This window comes from Thunnus maccoyii, chromosome 5, assembly GCF_910596095.1.
Source record: "Thunnus maccoyii chromosome 5, fThuMac1.1, whole genome shotgun sequence".
Taxonomy (NCBI): Eukaryota; Metazoa; Chordata; class Actinopteri; order Scombriformes; family Scombridae; genus Thunnus; species Thunnus maccoyii.
In genome coordinates, this window is record NC_056537.1 from 26,380,791 (window position 1) to 26,407,724 (window position 26,934).

At 39.4% G+C, this 26,934-nt stretch overlaps 1 protein-coding gene across 4 annotated transcripts in view; it reads right to left on the reverse strand.

Annotated features, from left to right (window-relative positions):
- The window catches only part of cdh13 (cadherin 13, H-cadherin (heart)), a 356,169-nt gene that overhangs the window by 49,166 nt on the left and 280,069 nt on the right, over positions 1-26,934 (reverse strand). For all 4 annotated transcript variants that reach the window (XM_042412902.1, XM_042412901.1, XM_042412904.1 and 1 more), the window contains 2 exons: positions 24,916-25,098; positions 24,387-24,640 (listed from right to left, as the gene is read on the reverse strand). In XM_042412902.1, the coding sequence (XP_042268836.1) occupies positions 24,387-24,640; positions 24,916-25,098 (437 nt within the window). The remainder of the gene's footprint in view (positions 1-24,386; positions 24,641-24,915; positions 25,099-26,934) is intronic.

Consider the following 26,934-nt stretch of genomic DNA (forward strand, 5'->3'; position numbering starts at 1 on the left):
TACTCTGACAGCTAATTTAAAAGTTCTTAAGTGAGAAAAGAGCTTGACTGTAGCCTTCGTGGATGTGTTGAGACAGATGAGCTCTTTCTAACTCTGACCTAAGACTTGTTATCTCAGACAACTCAAAGGGATCTGGGAGCATGAGGGGGAAAGAGGCTCGCTGCCCACTTGCAACCCTGTTACATCAGGAGCAAAACGCTGGCATACATTGTGGGTATCTGTGCATGTTTGTGTGTCAACAGCAGGTGTGGGTAGGATACACAGAATGAGAGAGAAAACATTTTGTGCTAATTTAGACAATAGATAAAAGCTGAGGAAAGCTCTTTGCATAAATGCTGATTATTGCTTGTTTGTTTTCACTTAAGGTATGTGGCTGTCACCTCTTCTAAGTAATAGTAATGTAGTGTGGTTGTTTGTGCAGTTTGCTCTCTTATAAATACACATAAGTTTGCTGCATCAAGTATATATACTATTACTGTAGGTGGGTCTCTAATAGGATAAAGTAAATACTGGACAATGTACCTTTCTAATAGAGAAGTTGATCACTAAAGTGCTTTTCAATTTGTTTTATTTGATCCCATTCATGCAGTTGGATATTTGTTCCTCCACTTGTTGGTACATTGTGTCTGTTTTTAGACTCTTGATCTCATGAATTTTTTGTTAATTATCAGAAACAGACTTTTATTGTACAATTGACAGTTTGAATCCAGTAATCAGATATCAAAGGAACAATTCAGCTGCTTTAACAATGCAATTTGCTGTAATATGGGAAATCCATTTTTATCCCGATGTTAACATATAAAACATAGTGGTGAACTCCTCAGGCAGTACAAATGCAGCATTAGGAAAAACCATATGTAGCATGATGCTGTTATACTGTAACTCCACAAAAAGTCTTATGGAGGAGGTTACAGTAGATGGATTGCTGGGCATACAATGTGTCACAGAAAACCACAGTTTATTTTAGTGGTATTATTTTTGTTCATAATGAAATGAGCATCTGTGGTAAATTGACTCTTTTTCTCTAACCCTCTCTCTGGTCTTGTTTAAAGCTGCAATGCTACAATAACTTTACTAACCTTGCTCAATCATCTTTAAACTTACTATTTTGTTGATATGCGTCAATGAGCCAGCACACTGTGGGCTTGTAAAATAATTACATACAGCCTATAACCTCAGTGTTCGACTTTCAATTATTCCCTCTTTCTCAGTCTGTTCTATTCAACTCAAAACTGCACAGTGGGAGTCGCGCAGACACAAACACACCTGTGCTCACATGCATGCACCAACTGTTCACAGCTCCCCAGTCAAATACATCCAAGAGCTACAGATCAGGTTAGGGTTTGCACGAAACTCCCAAAGCAGAAGCTGAATTCATCCATCTCTCCCCTATAGCTGAGCTGAGTTTGCTGCTGTGTCAAGCCTGTGTAGGTTTCCAGGGGTGTGATAGATATTCACGTCCTCACTTCCAACTCCGGATGTGCATCATTAAGTTTCACAAAACAGCCATAACAATCTAGGACGTCTGGTAAGGTCATGCTTCTATACTAACTTTACTATCTTTTAAGAGGTAAACTGGTTTGGAGCAGTGAGGCATTGGTTCTCAGCCTCAGGGAGCTGTGAACTCATATAAAATGTACTTCACATAAAAATATATGCAAACAAATCATGTTTTGCTTTTAATCTTCATAAAATAAGTATTAAGTAATAATATTAGTTTTCTTTTGGGCCCACTTCATTTAACAACTGACATTGTGTGAAAAAAAAAAAACATTCTCTCTTTTGGTGACATAGTTCATTACCCACACAGCTGTATCAGAGTATTGCAGGCATCACTTCATGTTCAGGCAGTTGTGAGTTCTTCAAAGGCAAATAATGAATACAGAGGTAGGGGCACCGGAAAGACTGAAAGATAGACTACTGTTTGGTTGATTAAAATGCCCAGCAGTAAGGAGAAGATAGTGATGCATAATGAGACAAGGATCAGTGTCAAACAACACTGGCGCAACATGTGTTTCCCAGGTGTTTCGATGAGATGATTCATATCGTCTGAGGCAAAGGTAAATGCATAAAATTTGAATATTTAAGTGGCTGTAAGTATGTATCTATAAAGAGAGAAGAAGGTTGTATACATCTGCTCTGTTTGGTGACTTGATGAGCTAACCATTTTATATTCCTATGAACCTCTATTATAAAACTGAATCCAATTTATGAAACACTTACTCCAATGTAAACTCTATTTTTATCTCACTTATACCTCCTTTTACACATATACTCACACACACCAACACCCGACCCACACAGAAGCTTAGTCTTGCTATTTTAAGTGTCAGTGTTCCCTACTTTCAGTTTTCTGCAGTGCACTGCAACTTTGACAAGTGTACACTCATACACTTGGATGGCAATGACAGCATATTACAGGAAAACCTATTATGCATTTCTCTCATCCCCCCCGTCCCCACACACACACACACACACATACACCCTTTCTCTAACTTCCTCTCTTGTTCTTCCTGTCCTCACTCTCTGTTGGCTCTTACTTTATCTCACTGTCTTTATCTGTCTCTCTATCACTTTCTTCACTCTCTCCTGCCAGCAAGATCGTCCGGTGATTGGAGTCTAACTTACTGAGAGAGAGGAGACGGCACAGAGCCAATGCTAATAGTCTGTTTCTATCTGAGAGCTGCTGAGTGTGTGTGAGCAATAGATATGAGAACATCAATCAAGAGACAATCCGTAAAAGTACAGAGGTTGTGTCGACTTGTGTTTGGCTGTAACAACTGTACACATCATCCAAATTTGCGGCTAGCAAAGCGAGAGCAGGAGGACAGAGAGAGGGAGGGGGCTGAGCAGGGAGAGCGAAGATAAGGAGAAGGATCGAAGATGGAGATAAGACAGGGACGCACGATACTGGAACTGTGAATAAGTGTGTAATGAAAACGAGTTCTCTCCACTCTCTATAGCCTTCTCCTCCCTGTTTCCTCTCGGATCTACTTCTTCTCTGGTGGTGTCATCTGAGGTGCCAGTCAGTCCGGCACGACTCCAGTTTTGTTGCTGTACCCTCGCTGAACCCGTAAAGCTCCATTCCACAATCCTTTCCACAACTGACGCAACCCGACCAATTAATGTGAAACCTGTTACTTGACCTGTCCTGGATTTACATAGACTCAAAGCTCCTGGCATTTGCACCGCCAGGGTACTAAAGGGTACATAACAGCTCGGGGGAAATTAATTAATGATACAAATAGTGCTATGTGCAGATGACAGAGGGAGAGGTCTTGCACTTGCATTTCTGCCTGCTCAGACCACTGAATCTGGATCTAATCATAATTGACCTTCTGTGCTTTTCTACACACTGGTAAACTCAGATACCAAGTTTAGACAAGAGATAATTTGGAGCATTGAGGCCAACTTTTTACTTTAAGCAAATCGTCAAACCCTATTTGGAGAGGTCCCCGTACAATTGCCGACTGTTAGAACTATTAAAGATAAACATAAAATCCACCCCCGCCCTTTTTACTGTTTATTTTACCCTGGCCTGCCCTTGTCCAAGTTTATATACTACAATTGTTTTGTGCCAGATATGTTTTGACAAAAATGGAAGTGCTGCCTCGATTATGTTAAGTGAAGCGCTATGTTCTGGTTATCAGGATGAATGGTGGGTATACAAAGCACACGACCCTGACACCTCAGACTGGGTTTTGCATCATAAATCTTGTGTGTGGTTCGGTTTAGGCAACAAAACCACCTTGGTTAAGATTAGTCAAATAAATAGAAAAGAAGAAGAAAGTAATGCTTCAAGTCATGTTTGACTTTTCCAATATTCATCGAAGACCACAATCTTCCCCTAACCTTAACCCTTGTATAGTCTTAAAGGCAAACTATGAAGGATTCGTGGGTTGCTGTTTGTAAACACAACATTCAAAGTTGGCCCCTCCTCCCCGGCTCAACTACATCAGAACGAGTTGAGAGCGAGAGAGAGAGAGAGCGGCGGTAGGCCATCGAGCTAGAGATTGAATGAAGAGAGGGAGATGCGGTAGCTAGAAGAAAGCAGTGAATCAGAGAAATAAAATGTTATTTTCATGGCAGTTACGTTCTAAGGCACAAATAAACATGCCCACACCTCAACACAACCCACAAGGTGCTGCATTGCCGGGTTTGGTGTGAATGCAGAGCTTAATCCTGTCCGCTGTGGCCTCTCTGCTGTATATGTGTGTGTGTGCGTGAAGCTCAGCCCCGCCCTTGGTCAAACAGACACAGAGTCCCAACCTCACACCTGCATGCTGTTAATGGCTGGGGGGCACACCCACTGCCCAAAGGTTGATGCCCAGAAACATCCAAAACACAGCAAAATAATAAGGAAATAAGAAAATACAGGCACAAGGCAGAGTCTCTGTACCCACACACTTCCAGTGGGTCATAAGAGGTGATTCAGAGCGATTATTTGTGTGTGAGTCTCTTTTTCTTTTTTTTTTTTTTTTTAGGAAAAACCTACATAATATGCCTTTATCATGCTGTACTTGTCTTGTCTTAAGGGTCAAAAAATGACCCAACACACTAAACCCCTAAAGTAAAGCAGCTGAATTGAATTTTAAAACTCAAATCTGTTTTGTCATTCATCACAAACTTTGTGAATATCTGGGTGCAGAAAAACTGCATTTAATCAGTGGACACCACTTGTTTTTATTACAACACACCTGTCATTATTATCTTCTTTACTAAAGTAAAGGTTTACTAGTATTATTGCTATGGTACTGAATAGGTCTAAACATTATTTTTTTAGCAAGAGATAGTACTTGTATAGCCCAAAAAAGTGGCAGAAATGTACAGAAAGTAGTTTTGAATGCATTTTATTTGAAAGGAAACAACATTCTTGACGTTTTTTGGCAACATACTGATATATTCTTTTATGCTGTACAATAAGGAATTCAGCAACAAAATACTAGTCTTCTTCCTTTTTTTGAACTACTGCCCCCACCCACAAGGTGTATAACCAACAATAATAAATAATAATAAAATAAGATAATAGATACAAAACAAAAACATGTAGAACATAAATCAATCAACTCTAATAAGCACAGGCAGGACAGCATGCAAGTATGTGTGCATGGACTTTGCGGATATATTTCTCAAATGTGTAGCACATAGTATTTGTTTTACAGTCCTTCTTTGGGGGGGCAGAATTGGCATCTCCTCCTCTTGCCTGCCCCAGCTGCAGCCTCAGGTGAATCAGAACAACCCCATGAACAGCTATCACAAGCGTTGCAGAGGCTGCTATGCGGGCGACACACTCCCTTCCTGTTCCGCTTACCAGGCATCCAGGTAGGGTTGATTTTGTTCCATATCATGAAGGCATTGTATGAGGACATATCAGTGATGTTATGGAAGTTGACCAGGGGCCAGCGGGCAGTCATGCTCCTGCAGCTATAAGTTCCAATCACCTTGTCCAAGTTGTCCACACCTCCTTTGTTGTGGTTGTAGTCCAGGATTATGATTGGTTTCCTGTCCTCATGATCACTGATCTCAGGCCTTTTGTGCAGTGTGCTCAGGAGGATCACATTCTTGTCCCTCTTTGGGAGGTAAGAAACTAGAGTGGTGGTAGGGGTGAAGGCAAACTTTGGTGAGAAGGCCTCTCTCCTGTAAATCAATGATATTACAACTATACATAAAAAAAATTAACAGTGAAAATCACTTACATTACAGATATGAAGCTAAAAATTTACCTCTGAATGGAACCAGTTGCTCATTTTTTTGTTACTTCAGGCCCAGGGTTGTAGAGGTATAGCAGATACTCCATCCACTTCTCCCAGACCTTTCTCACGGCCGCCAGATTGTCTCTCACATGTCTTGCAAGTCTTGACTCACAGTTATCAAATCGTAGCCGTTTTGAGAAAGTGTGACAGACTTTCAGTGGCATCACGGCATAAATCGCCCTTCCACTGTCTGCATCCCAGAGGCTAGATGTAGCCTCGCCTCGGGACCTATACACACCCGTTAATATTAGCAGCCCTATGTAGGCACGCAGGTCAATCTCATTCACCCTTTTCCATTTGTCTCCATATTTACAGAAACCCTCCAAATTTGTCATCTCCAGGATGAGTTTTTGTTGTCTGGTGTGATCAATGTGTAGAATGTTGAGGCGGTGTGCTCGGCATGGGCAACTGCATGTCTTGTGGGCCCTGGGGTCACCCTTATGGCATTTTGTGCTGCCATCCTGCCCTGGTTGTCATACAGTATGGTGACAAAGCCCATGTTATTTTGCTGTTCTTTGACAAAAATGTCTTTCTTTCACCTTGGGGGATTTCTTCTTCTTTTGAAGATGAAGCATCACGCTCTGGGTTGTATTCTTCCCCATCTTCTTCTTCAGATACCGCTTCCTCTTCTAAATCAGTGTTGTCCTGTTCCTCCTGGACATCTGAAAAAAATCAGATCTACGACCTGTTGGGCACTGAAACGTGCATTCATGGCTTCAGCAAAGAGAGAACTGGGGGTACTGTCACCTGCAGCACCTTTATAGCCTCTGACTGCATTCCCCATTAGAAAACGATGCTTTCAAGAAATGTTTATTTTGTCTGAAACTGTTTTTGTTTTGTCTGTGAACTTGAGTCAGGTGTGGGGTCGTGGAGGGGAGATGCTGCAGATTCAGATAAACTTTATCATCCCACACAAGGGAAATTTGTTTGGTTTTAGTTTTGTCTGAGTTCAATCAGTAGCATACATAATCTCAGTTTCTCATTGTTTGTGTGTGTGTAGTTTTTGTGGTGTGTGTATGATTTTATAACTGCTGGGTCAAAAATGACCCTAAGACAATCTTGTACAATTAGAAAAGCTTTCTTGGAAATATGAACAAAGGCGATGTTTCACTTTTTCTAATGTTGGGGTCACTCTAGGAAAAGTCATCAAATTTCAAGTTGAAAAAAGATCATTTAGGGGGTTTTCTCTGCTGTTAAACATAGTGGTGGGTCATTTTTGACCCTTAAGACAACACTGTGAGCATCCAAACATAATCAGAAAGAACCTCAATCATGCTTTAGTTGCTACAAGTGGATATAAAATTGCAAGAGTGGATGTTGTCAGAAAAATAAGTAAAATACTTTAGTTCAGTTACTTTCTGTTTTGACATTTTTCAACTTGGAAGATATGTTCACTCAAAAAGTTTCTTCATTATATTGACATGATTTAAAATAGGAATTCAGGTGACATTTCTATCAAAACCCATCTGCTGTTGCAATTAGTAGTACATAAACATAATTTCTAGGGGACAGGGTTGCTGCATCTAATTGATTTCTTTCTCTATCTACTGTATATCCATAAATTATGTATATATATATATATATATATATATATATATACATATATATGTGTGTGTGTGTGTGTGTGTGTGTATATACACACACTACATAGATTGACAAGCCCTCCCACTGACATGGCATAAAGGAAAAGAAAATAAGCACTGCATTTCACTTTGAACACGTTACTGAGCTACAGTGGGGCATTTAATGTGATATAAAACAGCGGTCAAAAACATTTGCAGAATTTGGCTTTGAAGCCATTGTGTTCAAAAAATAAGCGACAGCTTTGGGTTTGCCTACAAAGACCCTGATCAGCCGCTCTGGGCTGGATTTCGACTTTAAACTGAGCTGAGCTGCCCACTTTTGGCCAACCACTGCTCCAGGCAATGCGGACAAATTACCCACGTCACACCTGTTCATATTTCTGCTCTGTATCAGCACAGTGCAGCAGGTCCATACAGGGGAAATAAATGTCACAGCGCTGAGAAAGGGGAAAACAAATGCAGGTGCATGTCGCATCAATCATCCCGTCACAGAGATCCAGTCGAGGTTTGTCTCCGTGTGAGGGAGTAAAGTATGTGAACTCAGAAAAAGATGTAAAGTGAAGGTGTTTCAACTAAGGTTTACACAGTATTTTATGTGAATATGCATGTTTATGAAAGGCTGATGAGTTTAATCAAACAGCAAACAGCTTTAGTCACTGATGACTTATGCAAGATGCAACAAGTGCATCGGGTGATGTTCTTTACCATACATAGAAAGAAGTGAAGAAAGTCAAACAAACTACCAGTGTTAAATGATCCTATCTGAATGTTGCAAGTGAGTTCCATCATTTTCTTCGTCTCCATGGGTGGCAGCACCAGAGTGGCCAGACTCTTTGTTCTGCCTGTCTCTTTTTGCAGTAACTGATCCCCTGTCCCATCCTAGCTTGAATCTGGGTGACAGTGTGACTGACTATGGATTCAACCTACGTTTGATTTACCTTTTACACAACCTCCAAAAGCCTCAAATCTCTCCGTGCTCTCTTCAGCCCATTGACTATTGTTTTGCTGTGAGCCAGGTAAAGTCTAGAGGAGGCTCTCTGCCAACTCCACTCAACAATTGGAGAAGCTCCCCTGAGGATGCTGAACAAAGACCCACTGTGACTACATAACAGCAGTGGAGAGAGAGGAGAGACAGTGGGCACAAAATCAAAGATGAAAATGAAAGGTTTGCATTGTCAATACTTTGCAAGAACAGAGAGGAGTATGCAAGGACACTCCTTTGATACACAAATGCACATTGAAGACACACAAGCTATGTACAAGTCTGTATCAGCACATACACATTGAGTGATACCAGTGTGTCGCCCTCATTGAGTGTAACAACACTTTCATAAAGTAGCAAGCTTGAGTAACAACAGAACAAAAAAAGTTATTATCATAAGGTGGTTAAGGTGCAAAATAGCACCTCTTTGCATCAGTTGAAAACCATAACCCTGTAATTAACAGGAAGAAAAGCAATTTACTCCTGCTTTGCAGCACAGCATCCTTCTCTCCCTGTTCCTCTTGGCATCTTTTAGGATGGTTTTAATTATTTCCTGGCATAGTGACTGTATGACTAAAGCCTCTCCCCTCCCCCACTCTCTCTCTGTCTCCCACACACTCACTCACTCTTCCCTCCTTTACCAAGCATTTGGCATGCTTTACTCATCTGCTAGAAATGAGAAACAAATCTAAACATCTGATTAGCCTGTAATCAGCCCCTTCTCATCCCAGAAGGATAGAGAGAAGAGAGAGAAGAAAATGGAGCAGACTATGACTCAGCTTGTTCTGCTCTGCAGAGTGACATTAACAAAGTGCTGTGGCAAAATGAAAAACATGCAACTCATTTCCTTGAAACTTTCTCTAAGGCACTAGGGCTGAACAATTAATTGTGTTTTCATCATCATCACGATATGAGCATGCACGATAAACACCGCAAAAGACTGCCTGAAACACGATGAATAAGAAACATTGTTTTATTCACACGCGCCATGCAGGCCAAAGAGTGCTCTGCTGTGTTTTCAACGTTATGTCTCCAGCAGCGGAGAGCAGCCTCTCTGCTGCACCGTTACCTCTGGGGAAAGCCATCGCTTTCCAAGACGCTGAGCGGGTGCAGAGTTTCTGAGGTGAAACGTACTAAGCACCGAGTGATTTTCTTCACCTCAGAGTTGGTTTAAGTTGTTTAAAGCTGCAGTGTGTGTTGGCCAGCTGGTCTCATTTGTTACTGCTGGAGTTCACTGCTCTGCTCTGTTAACGTTAGTCTCTGAGTGATGGCGTAGAAAGTTCACAATAGAACCAATCACAATGTTTGTTTACAATAACTTCCGGGTCAGAAACCTCTGTGTTGTGTACATACAATTTAATGGCACGGAACAGATGGGAGCGATGAACAACTGGGATATACTCTCAATTGAAGAGAAAATGGTTAAGTCTTGTTGTGTATGGGAGTGCTGGGCAAAGAGAGAGAGTGGAGAAGGGTTCGGGTTTTTCAGTGTGTGTGTTAGTGTGTGTGTGTGTGTGTAATTCGTCCCACAGTCTCATAGTTCAATCTGCGCGCTAAAGAGTCCACTTTGTTTTCCCCACAACCCCAAGTCAGTTCAGTTCAATCCAGTTTTCCAAACTTAAAAGAAAGACAACGCTTCGGGTTTTACCGCTGCTCCCTGAAAAGCAAAAGAAACCAAAGACACTGGCAAAGCAACACAGTACATAAAATAAGCACAGCAGAAATGTCAGATAGGTTGGACCACTGTGTTTAACTATATATCTTTAAATGTTACAGTTACGGCTAGATGCGACGACAGAAATAAACAAGTCTGTGGATTTCACATATCTCCACATCTCCATATCTCTGTTGTTGTTAGCGAGAGATCATGGTGATTTGATCTATATTCTTCATGTTTGTCTCGCAAAGGTAATTATTTAGTCATCAAATCAAAAAATGCTTGCAACTGCTGCCTTTTTTGAAGATGAACTCTAGTGTGTGTACACTGTAGACTGTTTGAGTGCTGCACTGCCCTCACAGTTGAGTTCTGCTTTTTTTGTTCCGTCAACATCATGTAATGAAGTAACATTTAGAAAATTGATTTTTGACATTTGTGAAACGAAACCTGCCCTGAGGGGTAGATATTTTTTCCTGATTTTATCTAATTTTCTCTTGATTAAGTGGCCCTACTCTATTTCAATTTCTCCACTCATACCATAGATCTCTGCACCTTGTTTGGCGGAGTCGAGGGTATTGATGATTGTAATGTGAGACATTACAGTTATTTTAAATTGCCATGTTTAATTTATATTTATTTAATGATTTAAGTTGTTTCCCCCCAGATGTTTTTTTTTAATTTCAACACTGTATAGTAAGAGATGCTTTGGTTGAGTTTAGAAGAAATTATTTTAAAGGGAGCAGGGGAAATTAGACTTTAATTTCTTATAGTTATAATGCCTTATTTAAATTAATGTTCTGTTCAATTGGTTGGATATTCATATGCAATTTGTTCAATAAAAGCATGTTTGAAATAATTTATTTCACTTTTTTGTTCAGTGGGCATAGACTATTCAGTGTTTGGGGTCTATGTTAGCAGTGTACCTATTTAAGCAGAAAGACATAGGAACTGTACAGCTAATATGCACATTTCAATATTTGTTTATTTATTTCAAGTCATATAGTCATCGCAATATCGAACAATGTTATTGCACCACACAGATTTTCCTCATATTGTGCAGCCTTAGACAGCACATATTCTTCTTGTGAATGATGCAATGCTGCCTCAGACAGTAGCTACGCTGCCTTCTCCTGTACTGCGTACCAGCTTGGTGGAGTAGAGGTTTGAAGAAATCAGGTACAGTATCTACAGAGCCATGTGGTAACCTTATAATCTTGGCAAATGCCAGTTTGATGCTACTTTAACATGTCACCCAGCAGATAGCACTGCTTAGTAAAGGACACAATGAAAGCCTACTAAAATGTTTATTACTGAGATTCACATTCCTTCCTGTCAGCCACTTAGTTGATGATATATTAAGGTTATACACATGAGTAAATTAAGGAAGTTTCTCCAGTATTATATATATATATACAGTACTGGTTTCTGATGACAATAACAGAATTTGCAAAAGTTTCAGTTTTTGACAACTGCGTCACACTACTGATTTCTTGTACTGATGTCTATACATTGTAAACACTGACTTAACATCTGAAGAACGATCTCCAGCACACATGCTTTCCTTATTTGTTTTAATGTTGCACTTGAGCCATGGTAGGAACAAAAAAGATTTTGAATGTGTGGGTGCATTTTACCATGATTGCAAGGGCAACACACAAAAAAATGCTAAAAGATTGGTGTGACAAAAAATACAATTTGTATTTGACAGATTACAGACAAGTATTTAGTGGCAGCTAGTAGTAGTAACTAGTATTTGTGTTGCATCTGTTACCACAGCCAGAAACATTGTAGTGGGAGAACCAGTGGAATTAGGGTGCTGTACTGAAAACTTAAGTTCTCATCTGCAAATGTCAAATGAACAAATGATTTCCAATGTCTTTATTGGTTGCTGACCGGCCATCGGGTGGGTGTTATGGGTACACACTGCATGTACACACACTGTAACAATATTTTTCATTTCAAAAGCTTAATTGCTGGGCACAGACCACGATTGGCTCCAAAATAGTTGCAATGTTATAAATCATACTTATGAAGCTTTGGCAAAGTTCATTAAGGAAGACCTCTACCCTCAAATTTTGCCTTTATTCATCTAGTGGGTGAATGCTGCTATTTCCTCCTGTTATATTTCTCTCTGTCATTTCCACTTTCCTACACTGTCAAAATCCCTACATTCACAACTCTGACTTCACCATACCTGACCAATAATCTTTCTGCCTGTGGTCCTCGAACTAATCAGACCCTTGATGCTGTTCTTTAAATATCCTTGCAATTCTGCCATTCTGTCTCTAAGACCTGCTATTGCACAACCCACCACCTCCCCATCACCACTACGATGTCTATGATATCCAGAGAGACTCAACTGAACGTTTCCATCAACCACCTGCCGGTTCCACTCCACCACCACCACCGTCTAGACTCCAGGGGATCCTTTCCTATCTCGTAGGAGCAGCTTTATGAAGATGCTTCACAATGATGGAGTCCAATCTTTCCTTGTTTCTAATCTCAATAAATATTGTTATTCACTTTAAATTGATCCCTCCTTATTGAAGAAGATTCATGCCTTAAACTCAAATTAAAGTATTGCAGAAACTTTACACTTTCAGCAGATTTATGTGTAAACAACTTTCTTGTGTCATTGCACATACATCATTCTGCACAGTGAAGGTCAAACATCCAAGTGAAGTAACAATAATAAAAACATATTTTTGAGTGGAAGGGGACTTAAAACAAACAAGTTTAAAAGGAAATTAAACCTTTCTATCAGTTACTACTTTGTTGTCCAGCTTGAGAACTTTTTTTCTCAACTTCACTGATTCTGTAGTTACCCCTCTTTGCCTTGCTATATCCTAAAAAGTTATATAATTACTATTCAGCTTTTTTTTGAAGAATCATGTTCTACTTGTGGCCCAGTAGCAAATAAATGTTCCATGGCCTGCAGGTTGGAAACTCCTAAACAGCTTGATAGAGGATTAATTTCCAAATGTGGGTAATTATGCTGTTTGATCAGTGATACTGGCGCCTCTGAGCACCCTTTCACAGCACCATGTCAAAATGTGATGCCAAGGAACTAAAAAGCAAGAGAGCAGAGCAAAGTGAAAGAAAGGGAGGAAGTGTTAGAAAAAAATTAATCTCTTCTAAAATCTTACTAAATGCAAATAGCTAGCACTGTTTAAAAAATGCATAGTTGGTATATGGATTGGACTAAACTTCGAACTATGATGTCAACTGCCATGAACAAATTTACACAATTGCAGCCTTCAAATTAAGAAAAAGTTGGTAGTGTGTAATTTTGACTAAAGTTTCATACTGTAGGTTGCTGTTGATGACTAAAGAGCTGTTAAGGTGTCCACTATTACTGCAGCACACTTACTCCTGTAGACCTCTGATGACTTAGCCTACACACAAAGTTCGCTGAGTTGTATGGATGGCCCAGATACTGGGTTACTGCAGCTATTGGTTAATTTTTAATGTGATGTGTTGAGAGAAAGGGAGATAGAGAAGGAGACAGAGTGGCTTTAGGCAAACTCACTTGGTTGTATTTCACTTCTTTGTAGAAAACTTCTGGCCAAACAAAAGTGCTCTGCTGTTGTTTGCCCCTGGCCACTTTGAACTTTGGGGTAACTTTTGGAATTAGTTAGCAAAAGTTCAGCAAGAGTATTATAGATTTCCTCTTTACCTTCCTGTTTCATCCCGATTACCTTGTACTCTGTGCACTTTGCAGCAAACAGGATATTTAACTGGCCCAGCGTATCTGTCTGGACACATTTGCAGGCGGTCTCAGCCAATCAAATCTTCATTAATGACAGTCTACTTGTATTATTAAAAATGTGTGAAAGTCAGTGGGTGAATTCCTCCTGCCTGGCTCCATCCCATCATCATATCCTCCCTAGTGTGCTCTATTCGTATGTCTCACTGTCATCTTTCTGTCCTGTAATGTATCCTCTTTATCGAGGGCTTTCCACAAGGATATGGAGAAACAGACAGTGGGGAAAAGTAGCTAGCTAGAGGGGTCCAGGGGCATGCTGCACGGAGGAAAATTTTGTCTGTAAAAGCCCAAATTCAGTGGCCTCTGGTCCATTCTAATGCCACTATTCCATTATATACACTAATCTTAATTATTGTATATTTTAATGAGTTTGTCTACCTGATTGTAAACATGTAGTGAATTATTGTAAAGGAGAATTAGGCTTCTTGTGTGTTTTAACCCACACAATCTGAAAATAGCTATTAACATTTAAAACCATGCCTGTTCCTGACTGACCAGAAGTTTTGTAATTAAGAATCATTAGACCTTATTTATTATTTTTTTATTGACACCTTCACTGACATGAAGACATGCCACAAAGATGGTTAATGCATTGTTTTACTAGAGACATAAATGCACTCTTATTCAACAAAAATAAACAAGGTTATTTTAAGGGGGAACATGTTTTTAATCCTGTCTTATCTAGCCTATGTATTGGTTTTAAATTATTTATAAAATAAATCTATGCCAAAAATAACTCTAAAATAACAAAACACATGAATCAGTTGACTGAAATCATGTGGCTCTACTGAATCAACTCAACTTCTAGTTATCTTCATCTTCATTTTAATCTTCACTATCATCCTGAGTGTGAGGCTGAGGCATGGCCTACATTTCTCATATGCCACAGGCCTGTTACTTTGACATCATTGCCTGTTTTACTGTGTGTTTGCAATGCGTCTTAGAGATGGCTCTGCTGTAAAATGTGCAATGTAGATAAAGATAATTCATTAATTTGTTCATTCATTAAGCCATAAACGTCTGTGTAACGTATATGGAAAATGCAGCGCTTTCAGTGGACTTTTCAATAGTTATTGTCTTCAAGTTGCTGCTGTCGGTGTTTTTCAAAGTAGCTGGTCTAATGAGGATGCACAGTCTAGGCAATCAATGCAATTCTTAATGTATTTTGTCATAGATGTTAATATATGTCAAATACCGAGGATGGCTCTCTGCTCTCTATTCGGCAGGATACAGCCTCTCAGCTGTGGGCGTACACACACACACACACACACACATACACACACACACACATTCATATAGAGCATGCGGGGGCGGGATAGATAGGCATGTTTCTCTATCATCATGCTCACACTGTTTTTAAGCAGAGGCTAGTGGTCATAAATGTACTTGCAGAGTTAATCGCAACTTGTTAATTAAAACTATTTTTATTAGGCTCAAAAATGGATATAATAAAGTAGCTGGCTGGACTTAAATGAGTAGTTGACTGTTTGGCCGGCAGCCAGTGCTTATGGAAATCTCTCTTTATCTCTCTCGCTCTTACTCTGTTGGTCATCCTACGCAGGCAGGGACAATTTCAGGAAGATCTGAAGGTGATCACACTGTCTGACCCCTCTCAGGTCAGCCTTTGTCACATTTGACACCCTTCCCTTCACACAGACTCTGTGGTCCTTGCAGTCTGTCTGTCCATTGATCTGTCTCACCTTCTCTTTCCTCATCTCTCTCCTTACCTTGGCTCCTCAAAGTTCCCTGCCAATTTTCATGCCTGACATTCAAGCTCTCCATCCTTCTTAACTTCAATATGACCAAAGTGAGAGTAGACAGGTGGCTGCTGAATAATGGATAACCCAACGGCTTGAGATTCTCTCTATTTTCAAAGCAAGGAGAAGAAAACAACTTAACTGTATTTCAGAGAAGTCATGGTAGAGAGGTAGCTGAAGTCTGCAGACCTCTGAGCTTTGGATGAACTGGGAAGTAAGGCACCATGTGACAACTTTCAGAAACTTGAACACTGGAAATGGTTTTTATTTTTACAGCTATTTGCAGATTTTATTTCTGTTGCTATGATTTCCAATCCAAATGTTGTTCAAAGCATTCTGCTTCATCTGTCTACAGCTTCTCTCCATGGTAGAAAATCTTTGGAGATGTCTGGTTGGTTTAGACCTATTGTCTGCTTTCAGAAAAGCAGCAATATCTACTCTGATCACTTGAGAGAAACAACCGCTAACCACACATGCTAGACAAGAACAAATATCAAGAAAAGAAATAAAAAGAAAAACACAATGTTCTTGTCTCTCCAAGGGTAGTATTAACTCTGCACAGACATTATACAACGCTGCACAATAATGCTATACAATGCTGTGTTCAAATTATGGCCATGAGTTTCAGTTGAGGTCCTTTACTTTCTGATGAAAACAGAGTCTCCTTTTCCCATCAAGCATCAATTACATCAGTGTAAATAGTTACTCAGCAACCAATGAAAGTCTTGTCACTGGAAATGAGACCTAATTAAACTAGCCAAACTTTCTTGATAACACTTCAGATTATTGGTTCCCCTCTTAACACAGCCTGGCAGATTGGCACCACAGGAGCATGAAGTTGAAGATAGGATTTGAAAAAGTAGACTGTCTGACTGAACTTTTCTACAAATTTCAGGGTACAAAACTACCCTGAAGTGCTCGATATTTCCTCAGTGTCAAGTGCCCACGCACCCAGCAAAACATTTCTGTACTCAGAAGGTTTACCAGAGATTTTTGTCAAAAGTGAGTTCAACTCTCTCCGTCTATCATGCACACTGTCATTACCTTGGTCTGATGTGGCTTTATTCTTGAGCACCCTAGTAAAACTATTCTGCTCAACTAAACCAGTCCAGAGGGCTAGAAAACCTGAAGGAACATGGGACAAATCCCCCAGAGCTTAAGACTTTGGCCTAAATACTGAACAGGATTAAAACAACACATATTTGCTATAATGGTGTAAATTGGGACTATCTAAGGTCAGTTTGCGTGAAAGTGGTTTTATATAGTGATGTATGAGTCAAGAGAAATTGCTTTGTGTTTGTTTTTTACTGTTCTTTTTACTATTCTCATCACTGTGCTCGAATAAGGTAAATTAAAAAACACAAGTAATTTGCCCCGAGCACTATTTTAATGAATGCTTTTTAACAAAAAAATCTATTAATAGTTGCATCATGTGATTTATAGATGCTGTGTGCAACATTTCTTTTATCATTAGGATTTAATTACATCTCCTCCAGAAAATGTTTTCCCTCGCATTGTCAACATTATGAAAGAATGAAGCAGTGATGAGATCATTAAAGCCAGCAGGAGCATTGGGGGCTCGTCAGAATCTGGACTAGTTCAAAGTGTTTGTGGTCAAAGTGTAACAGATTTCATTTATTTATTTGCTGAAATGATACACCCTTGCAGGGAAATTATCTGTGCCTCAGCAACATTAAGAAAAAAAAATAGGTGAAGGAAAGCTTTCTAATAACCTGGATAATGAGTTAGTCCTGGCTCTGCTTGGTTCTGCTTGGCTGTGGGCTGAAAACCAGGCTAATGAGAACACGGCATATCCTGTTCCTACACACTACAGCTTTTTGAAGACTATTCATGCAGTCTCCATCTTCAAATACAACCAAAACCTGTTGTAATTTCAGTGATTAGCCTTCCAGTTAACGTTTCCATTAATGTTCATGGAGGTAGTAGGTTGTCTAAAGGCTTGATCTTAATTTCATCATCTTGTATAAAACATGTATTGTATGAAAAGTGAAACTGCAGTGATGAATGCTTCACTAGGCAATTTGTGGTGAAATATTTACAGTTTATGGACAAGGTGTCATAATGAGTCCCACTCACAGAGGACATCTGAAATGTTGTTAGTCTGGACTTAGATAATACCTTCTCTTTATTTTATTATCTGTTACATGACTTCTATCATGTTGCTGTCATAATGTCACAATAGACCTTTTTCAAACAACTATTAATTCAATAGTCTTAATACAAATATGAGCCATACGTATTTTTAATAAGGCTGGTTACTATGATCACACTAATCCACTGTTTATAAAATCCCATAGGCATATATAACCATTATGCTTCTGCCTGTGCCTTTTCAGTCACTACTTAATATTTAGACTAATTGTATATTAGATTGTATATTGTATATACTGTTTATACTTATTGTATTATGTGTGATGACTGAATAAAAAATATTACTACTACTAAACTATGCCTACTTTTCAGTGTTCCAATCAAGCAGAGAGCAGAGTATATCTATGAGAGGGATTTAAATCAAATCCCTCTCATAGATATACTCTGCTCACATATTGTGTTTTACTTGGAAATACATCACAATACTAAAGCTAAAGACAATCTAACTTCTGTTTCACTGAGACTTTCACTACCATTGTTTTATAAAATTGCACCATAAGAGACACCTTGTATTTTAAATTGTGTCTGTACGTGTGTGAAGACCTGCATTTCCTTTAAGTTTATTGAGCTCAGCTAGTGACACGTGATTGTCCTGTGGAATATACCATATGATGAACCATCCCCTCTAATTTGGCATTATCTAAAATGCCCCCTGCAATGACAAATTTAGTTAAAGCAGTGTGGCAAATATTTTATTACCCATCTCCCACTGGAGTTTTAATCCTGTCTGAATGGAGCCAGAGTTGCACAGGTTTAAGAACTCGGATGACTGCCGCAATTATTACGAATCAAAGGAGGACCCCAGGTGACAATAGTCCTTTGCAAATAGGGCTTAGGTGCTTAATGTAATGGAAAGGTTTCAAAAAATTGAGTTGCTTAAATAAATTTAGCAGCTGGCTACTTTGTGTTCCCTGGTTTCTCCACATGCTGTTTCTTGACAGAAAGGGCACAGATCAGACTGTTATATAATATATAAAGTAGGCCTGTTCGTATGTATTATTCCTCCTAGTATTAACATAATTGGGGCCAAATCCACAAAAGAATTGCACTGCTTTTGTGGCTACTAAACCTGTGCAAGTGAGACAAAAAGATAGCATATAATTTACAAAGCATCCGCAAAGGGTGAAATGCACCGCAAACTGCGCTGCCAAGCAAATAGCTTACCATGGTCCGTCTGCGCCATTTGCATTTATGTAAATTATGTCATATTCATATGTTCGGTGCAAAATTGGCCCCTTTCTATGCAAACAAGCCTTGCTGCAAAAAAAGTCTAATTCACAAAAACCAGTGCTAATTGCCACACGCAACTAGGGTGGAGTTATTAGCGTCTTCAGATAGTTAGTGTTAACTGTGCGCACACTCACTGTCTCTCTCTGTCTCTTTCTCTTGCTTTAAATCTTCACGCTTGTGAGGCTTGAATGATATTGTATTTATACTGAATGATATTAAGGGTGAAATCTACAGTCAGACATGGGGGGGATCAAGTGGAGTTGTGGGCTTATCTCGGATTTAAAAATAAAAATAACTGCGCTGACGGAGCTTAGGATTCATCCATACAGTAAGGGGCTGCTTTATTACAAACAGTTCCACCATATAAACCTGGAATGCATGTGTAACAGCTTGCCTGTAGGTGTATAGCAAAACACAGAACATTAATTACAGTCAGATCCTGACCATATATCACGCATCCGTACATGGTGGTTTTCAAGACGCACTCCAAACACACTTAATTGATATTTGAATATTTTTTAAACCAAAAAGGGGTTGCAAACATTGACAAAAACTGTTCTATAATTCCTTTTAAACTCAAAAGATAACAAAAAAAACAACTACAAGTTATAGGTTATAGCCATAAAGTGGATTGATGTGCAGCCATATACACCGAGACATGGCCAAGTGGACCTGACTGCTGTCGCAAAAGAATTTGTCCAGCAAAATGAGTGCAGGGACTGGTCGTCGGGAACTGTGTGGGTGCACACACAGAACTGCACACTCCGCTTGTCTCTGTGTGTATATGATATTTATCTCCTGAGTGCTGACTCATGATAATAATGAATGAATACGATGTTGATTTGCACTTGCAGCAGGATGTGTTTTGGTTGTTTAGGAGATGTTTGTTCACTATTGTTTCATCTGTACGTTTATGTGTAAGTAGGCTTGGCCTGTCGTGTGTGAATTTTTGTGTTGGATCAGAGGGGCATGTGTATGTGCGTGTTCATCATGTATGTAGATGTAGCGTTGTGTGGTGTCGGACTACAAAGTAACATGACTCAATACTCATACAACAGTAATATAGGTATGTCTGTTTCAGTGCATGAGCTATATGCCCCCCCTTTGTTCAGATGCATACTGTGGTCCATGCATTCAGTGACACCTGAACAACATTATTGTAAGATTCAGACATTAATGTTACGCGTTTCAGACCTGCCTGAGTCACATTAATAGATGTATATTGATAGAAATCTCAGTAGATTATGTTGCTGATGTGAAATACTAGAGAAATACAAATACATGAAAGTTGGTTTGTGATTGTGGAGAGCTCTGTGTGTGTGCACCACAGCTAATTAAAGACACACAATATGAGGTTTTTGTGCTCTCTGCAGTTTTCATTATAGACCAATCTGTGTGCGGAAATATGGAGAAAAGCCTGAAACACTGGAAACAGCTCAGCTTAATCAGGTGCAAAACAAGGGCAAATTGCACTCAGCTGCAAAACTTTATTGGTGTGTTTGCGCTGACATTAGTGCAAAATCTTTTCTGAATAGGACCTTAAAATGGGGCAGATTGCGGGTGCAAATGCTGCACAATTCACGGTGCTATTCGTGGGTGCATTCCATTATCTGTGGATTTGGTCCTTGGTATAACTGGCTAATGTTAAGGAAATACTCTTATTCTCACAAATATACACATACAACCTTGTGTATGTGTGTGGTGGGCACTGAATGCTGCTGACTCTGACCAGCGAGTAAGACCGATTGTGTTCCTTGTCAAATGCATTTGACCTACACATCCCAGGGGCAGACACAGCGAGACACACACACACACCTGCACAGTTATGCAGAGCCAGACAGAGGAGCAGAGAGAAAGGTAAACAGATACCCTCCACTTTTTTTTTTCGTCATTTCATTCTGTGCACGCTCCCTCCCTGTTTCCAACTCTCCAAGTGTCTGTCTCTCACAGTGTCCTCAACCTGTCTGCAGGTTACAGTTGTGACACGTCAAAGTCACTGTTACTGGCGAAATGTCAGAGGATGAAATGACAACAAAAACAGAAGCTATGAAATAAATATAGATATGTATGCCAAGGATGAGAGGAAGACGGATAAAGTTAGAAAGATGCAGATGTGTGACTTGGGAGACAAACTTTTTTAACCTCCTCTAACCCGAGTGAGTCATAAAGAAATTAATTCCGTTATGCTGTTGCTCAGTAGCCATGTTTCCATCTAATGTCAAGCAAATTTTAAGCAAACTTTTAAAATGTAGCAAAAAAATAAAATAAAATAAAAAAAAGCGAATTAGGTGTGTTTCCATCAGCTGGCTTGGAGAAAATAAACTAGGTTATGCAAAGTGTGGTTTCATCAGAAGTTGGTGGTATAGGCTACGTTACGCATAGCTGTACAGTAGGAGAAGTAGACGTTGTGAACCGGAAACTAAACCAGACGTCTTGGCCATCTATGAGAGAAAAATAGAGATAGGTCTTCAGGAATTTGTTTCAATTGGGCAAGTTTTAATTGTTCTTTCATGTCGGCATGTATTGGCCATTTTTTTTTCCATATTTTGGGAATATCTGGGAAGACGCTGACAGTTGAGACGGCTGATCAGTCATGTGAGTTAAATGTCCACTACGTCAGAACTTATTTGGCAAAGGTGTTTCCATCTCCCATTTATAATGCATTAACTCTGTTTCAAAAAAGGCAAAAACCATCTCAAGCAAGTGTAAAAACTTAATGAAACTTATTAAGATTCTTGCGTCAGAGGGAAGATTTTCTAATGCAGTGCAATTCAGGAGCAGAGGATGTGGTAAACAGGTTAGTGAGGACTATTAGCTGCTGAGCACAAACAGATAAGATACAATCAAGACTGAATGTTTTCTACCTCATATTTAGTTTAGTGAAAACATTTTTGCTGAGTCTCTCTTAACTCCTGGATAGCCTGATGCGTGAAATCAGTGTTTAGATAAAAAGAGGCAGTTTGGCTTTTAACATCTGTTCCCTGCCTCAATATTTATACTGAAAGTGATATCAATTTAGAATGAAGATACTTAAAACTGCTCCAAGGGCATTTTTAGACCTGCGCTTTTTAGCCCGGTTGAATCAGACTCTTGTTCGTCTTCCTCCTTGGTGTGATTCATTTGGGCAGATCTGAACACAGTAGTCGTACTAAGTAATCTCTCTGCTCACAAGTTAATCAGCATACTGGGAAGCAAATAAGTAAATTTAACAGTTGCTAGTAACCACTGCGAGAATTACTTAAGGTACAGCCTGGACTAATGCAACAAAGAAAGTTGTTTTTGGCCAGAGTACCTTCTTCAGGACCTTCTTCCTGGGTTTACATTCATGCTCCCGCCCCAGACACATCTGAACAATAAGTGGAGTGAATGTTCTCACATGGCTTGTAGTAATGCATTTTGGTTCATTTGGACTTTTCTGTGTGAAGAGAAACTGAACCAAAGGGTAAACACAGCAAGTTTACCAACTCATCCACTGATTTAGACCTGAGCAAACAAACTATAGGTTTGAAATCACCCCAAGATTCCTTAAGCCTACAAGAGTTTTAACCACACTAGTGATGTGGCTCCGGGGAGCAATGATGACTGAATCTGTTTGTTGGTCCATTACTCTGGCTTTCCCTCGTCTTTTCATCTAGCACCACCAGCAGGTTGACATTTTTGTTTTTCGGTGAAATGTCTCAATAGATATTGGATGGATTGCCATGAAATTTGCTACAGACATTCATGGTTCCCAAAGGATGAATCCTAATGACCTTGGTGATAACTTGAATTTTGTGTGCCACCATGAGGTTGACATTTGTTGTTCTTAGTGAAATATCTCAACAACTGTTGGATGGGTTGCCATTGGAATTTTGATACAGACACGCCCCCCCTCCAGGATTCATCTAGAACCATCATCAAGTCAGGATTTTCATTTGTGCAAAATTTTGGTTTATGTCCATATACCTACAGAACTAATGACATTCCCATCAGTTATCTGGCATATTTTAGTATGCTAACACATTAAACTACTTTCTTGTTTCTTTCCTTTAAAAGTCTTGTTAAAATGTACATACTTCAAATACTGTACAGATGTATGCTTTAACAGTGACCTTTTGTTATTTCTTTTTTCTTTCTATATTTTTCATCCATTTCTGTTTGCTTTTGATGCACAAAGTCTGTTTAAAATGTTAAATCAAATTGTGACCATTAATCAATGTTAATTCAACTGTCAAGATTAAATAAATGCCCTAAGGTGGCCCAAAGTGTTGAACAGAGCATGTTTCTTGATCTTGCTTACAAAAAACCCAGAACAAAACAAAAAACTGCCCCAGTATTCAAGTAGCATGTTGGTACTACTGAGCAGAATTTGTATTCAAGGGCCATTTTGTGCTCTCGGACATTTTTAAATTTATATGGTTATGTGACTTGACTGGTGATCTTGGGGCTGCCACTTAACAAAGCTTTATGGGCACAGGTCTTGACTCCTACACAACATTCAGCGGAACAACTCCACATTATGTAGCATTTGATACTGACACAGTGACTACATTTTACAGCACATAAAGCAGCATTAATAATTTTAGCAGTAAAGTCACGATCTGGTGGGTTTTATTTCCTTGGATCATTATTATCCCGATGTGTTTACTTAACACTATTTTTTACATGATATATAACTCCAAGGGTAGAAAAAGAGCTATCTAAATTGAGTATAAATTAGGCCTGAAAGCCAATAAATGCAATGATGAGTTTTTCGTCCTGTAAAAGGAAGTGCAGCCCCTGCTATGGGGCTCCCTCCGGCAGCAAGAGGAATACTTTTTATTGTAGCACATAGTAAAACTAATGGCCTTCCTGTTATGATGATGATGGTAATATTTGAGAGAGGGCTTTTTCTGTATCAGATTTGAAGCTAATGAGCTGCCCCACTCTGTGGCTTTTGAGTTGACTGGGGTGAATGGTTTAACCTATGCCAGTAAACTGCAGATTGTCTGAGCAATATTCATCTGTTTACACAACATGGGCAGATACAGCACTCTGAAAGAGCTTTGGAGACAGGGATTTCAGCAGTGGAGGAGATGTGCATCTGACGAGGAGATACAAAAGAAAAAAGGTAAAAAAAAAAAAAAAAAAAGAGTGATGAGAGCAGGAAAATGATGACCTGACAGGCTAAAATTGTGAATTATTGGAATGTTTTTTACCTGCCAGATCACCTTGCTAGCATCATCTGGAGTGGGAATAATGCAAAGCTCACTGACGTAACAGGATTGCACAAGTATAAAAGAAAATTTAAGTGCTGCTCGCAGTGTTTCTTTAACACACAATACTTGATTGTGTAGCTTAGCTCAACTGAGAGACACTGAATGAAAATCAGAAAGCACATTACTGCCTACTGAATATTAAGCCGCAAGCTACAGCAGATGACACTGACATCACACAACACAGAAAGCTCAATCTCATTTGTTCTCTCTTATACACAAGACATGGACAGTTTTGCTGAAGCCCCTTACCTGATGCTCTGTATCTGTAATATATCTGGATCTGTAGCATTGAGTGAGGCCACAAAGCTGCCCACAGGAATGTTTTCCATCCTGGTGACTGTCAGGGGGTCAGGGAAGAAGACAGGACCCTCATTAAAGTCCAGGACTGTGACTTGAACAGTGGCTGTAGAGCTGGGGCCGTAGCCAACATCGGGAACTAGGGGGTCCTCGTTCTCTACTTTGATGAATAGCTTATGGAACGCTGTGGCTTCATAGTCCAGAGGCTAAACAGAGGAAGGTAATTGGGAAGAAAATATATGAATTGAGAAATGAGCAGGAGAAGGACAAGAATTAAAAGTAGAGGAAAGATAGCAAGGGCAGGTAAAGATGGAGGGGAAAGAAACAGAAAATGGAGATGATGCAAATGATACATTGCATTGAATTTAGTGCACAGCTCATGATAAAACACACATTATTCATTGCACAACAGTGAAATTGTACAATGTGATTGTGGTGTTATCTATTGCAGTGTATGAATGCACAGTTTCATATGCTTTACCTTGACAACAGACAGCATTCCTTCGTTATTGTCTGGATTAGTTTGGATTTCAAAGCTCTGTGTAGGATCTCCGTTGATTATAGAGTAGATAGCTCTCCATGCCCCTGTGGCTGGGTCATCTCTATCATCTACTGTCAGGTTGACCACCACACCCGTCATGCCCTCATGCACATGAGCCTCGAACTGTTGGGAAACAGACAGACAAGAAGAATCAGTGTTAGTTAGCAAGAACAACTGAAGATACCTGGTTATGGAGACTGTCAGGGAACAAATCAGGCTAGTCTCAGACAGAGAGGACACAGAGATGATGGCTTTGATTAGGGCCTTCTGTTAGGAGCTGATTTATGTACCACTAAAGGTGTATTAACACTGAATGTGAGGTTATTTGTATTGGCAGCATGATTGCATTCTGAGTCACTAGAAAGACAACAGTGAATGTGAATGGGTACAAATTTGCCTTTGGTAGCACGAATCAAGGTAAAGGAGTCTTCTTGAGATAATAATGTTTCAACTTCAGTGAAACAAATTGTGCCTGTTCTAAATCTGAATGACTGCACTTACAGAGTACAAAAATAAAAAGCAGAGAATATGGTGGAAAATTGGAGAAGGAATTGAAGTTCTTGGTGAGCTTTGAGGTCAATCACAGTCTTGTTTGTGCTTTCACACCTGTAGTTCAGTTCAGTTGGTTCAAACCAAGGAAAAAACAATTCTAAATTGTTGCACTTTATTTCTGGTGTGGTTCACATTTATGAAGATTTAAAAACACCTAAATATAAACAAATCAAATTAAGAAATAAAGTGAAATACAATAAACATTTTTATATGGATTTCATTTTATGTATGCATTTACTTTGTCATAATTAAACGAAAAACATGTTTAAAGGATGTGTTTTTTGTCCTTAATAAGTGAATTAATTATTTTTCCGTCGTGACTGAATTTTCCTTGCCGCACAGAAACAAAAAGAAGTGTACAGGTGTATAGCATTTAAGTGTTGTTCAACAAAGAGCAGCATAGAGCTGCCTAAAATAAAAGCGAAGTAGTGTCATTAATTTTCATAAGGAGGTGCAGAGGACCTTTTTCTTTTTTGAGAGGGAGACACATCATCAATGCCTGAATGAAAAATAATCAACTGTCAAATCACGGTATGATGATGAATATGTAGAGGATTAGGGACTAAAAAGAAGTATTTTGTACCGTAATATTATGAGGATGTAGTTACTGTGTGGTTGCTACGTTTCACTCGTTTAACTCATTTTTTATAACTGCTTAAATACACGGAGTAGGACAAAAGCTTGTACTGATGCGCATACATGGTTATCAGAGGATATTACAAAAATATACAGTTCAGATTCTTCTCTTCGATCAGCAGAAGGATTTAGCAGTAGTTTAGCTTTGGAATTCTGCTAAAATCACATTATGCATTATGCTGTTATCCACTGATGTGCTTCATCTGCTCTGCTCTCAGACAGCAAATAATCTGGACCTTGTCAGGTGGTCTCGATCTGGTTGTTTAGTCCACACCAGAGCTGGATTGACAGCTTTCACACCAACCTAAACAAATCAAACCAATGGACATTAAAGGTAACCTGTGGAGTGTTTGACCACTAGGGCAATGTTTTTTCGGAGTGGGTGTCCGTTTGGTTTATATCATGCACATACTGTACAAGAGGAGGCACATACACAGGGGTCAGCAAGCATGCAATGTGAAAATATTCCTGCTCGCAGTTTTTTGCTATTATACTGATAAACAAGCGGTCAGAACACGCAAGGAAGCATGGCAACGTGCCAAGTCAGACAAGGAAGAGGAGGACTGCATGCTAGCAAAGATATATGAAATAGAATATACAATGCAGAATTTTAAATTTTAGGGGGAGAAGTGAAGCTTCTCTTTCTTTTCAGTTTCCTGTCCTCTTTTTGCCTTTAATTTTCTCCTCAGTCATACAGTTGTAAAAATGCAAAAGCTATTTTCATACTGAAAAGCTACAGCTGAATAGAAACAAACAAACAAACAAACAAAG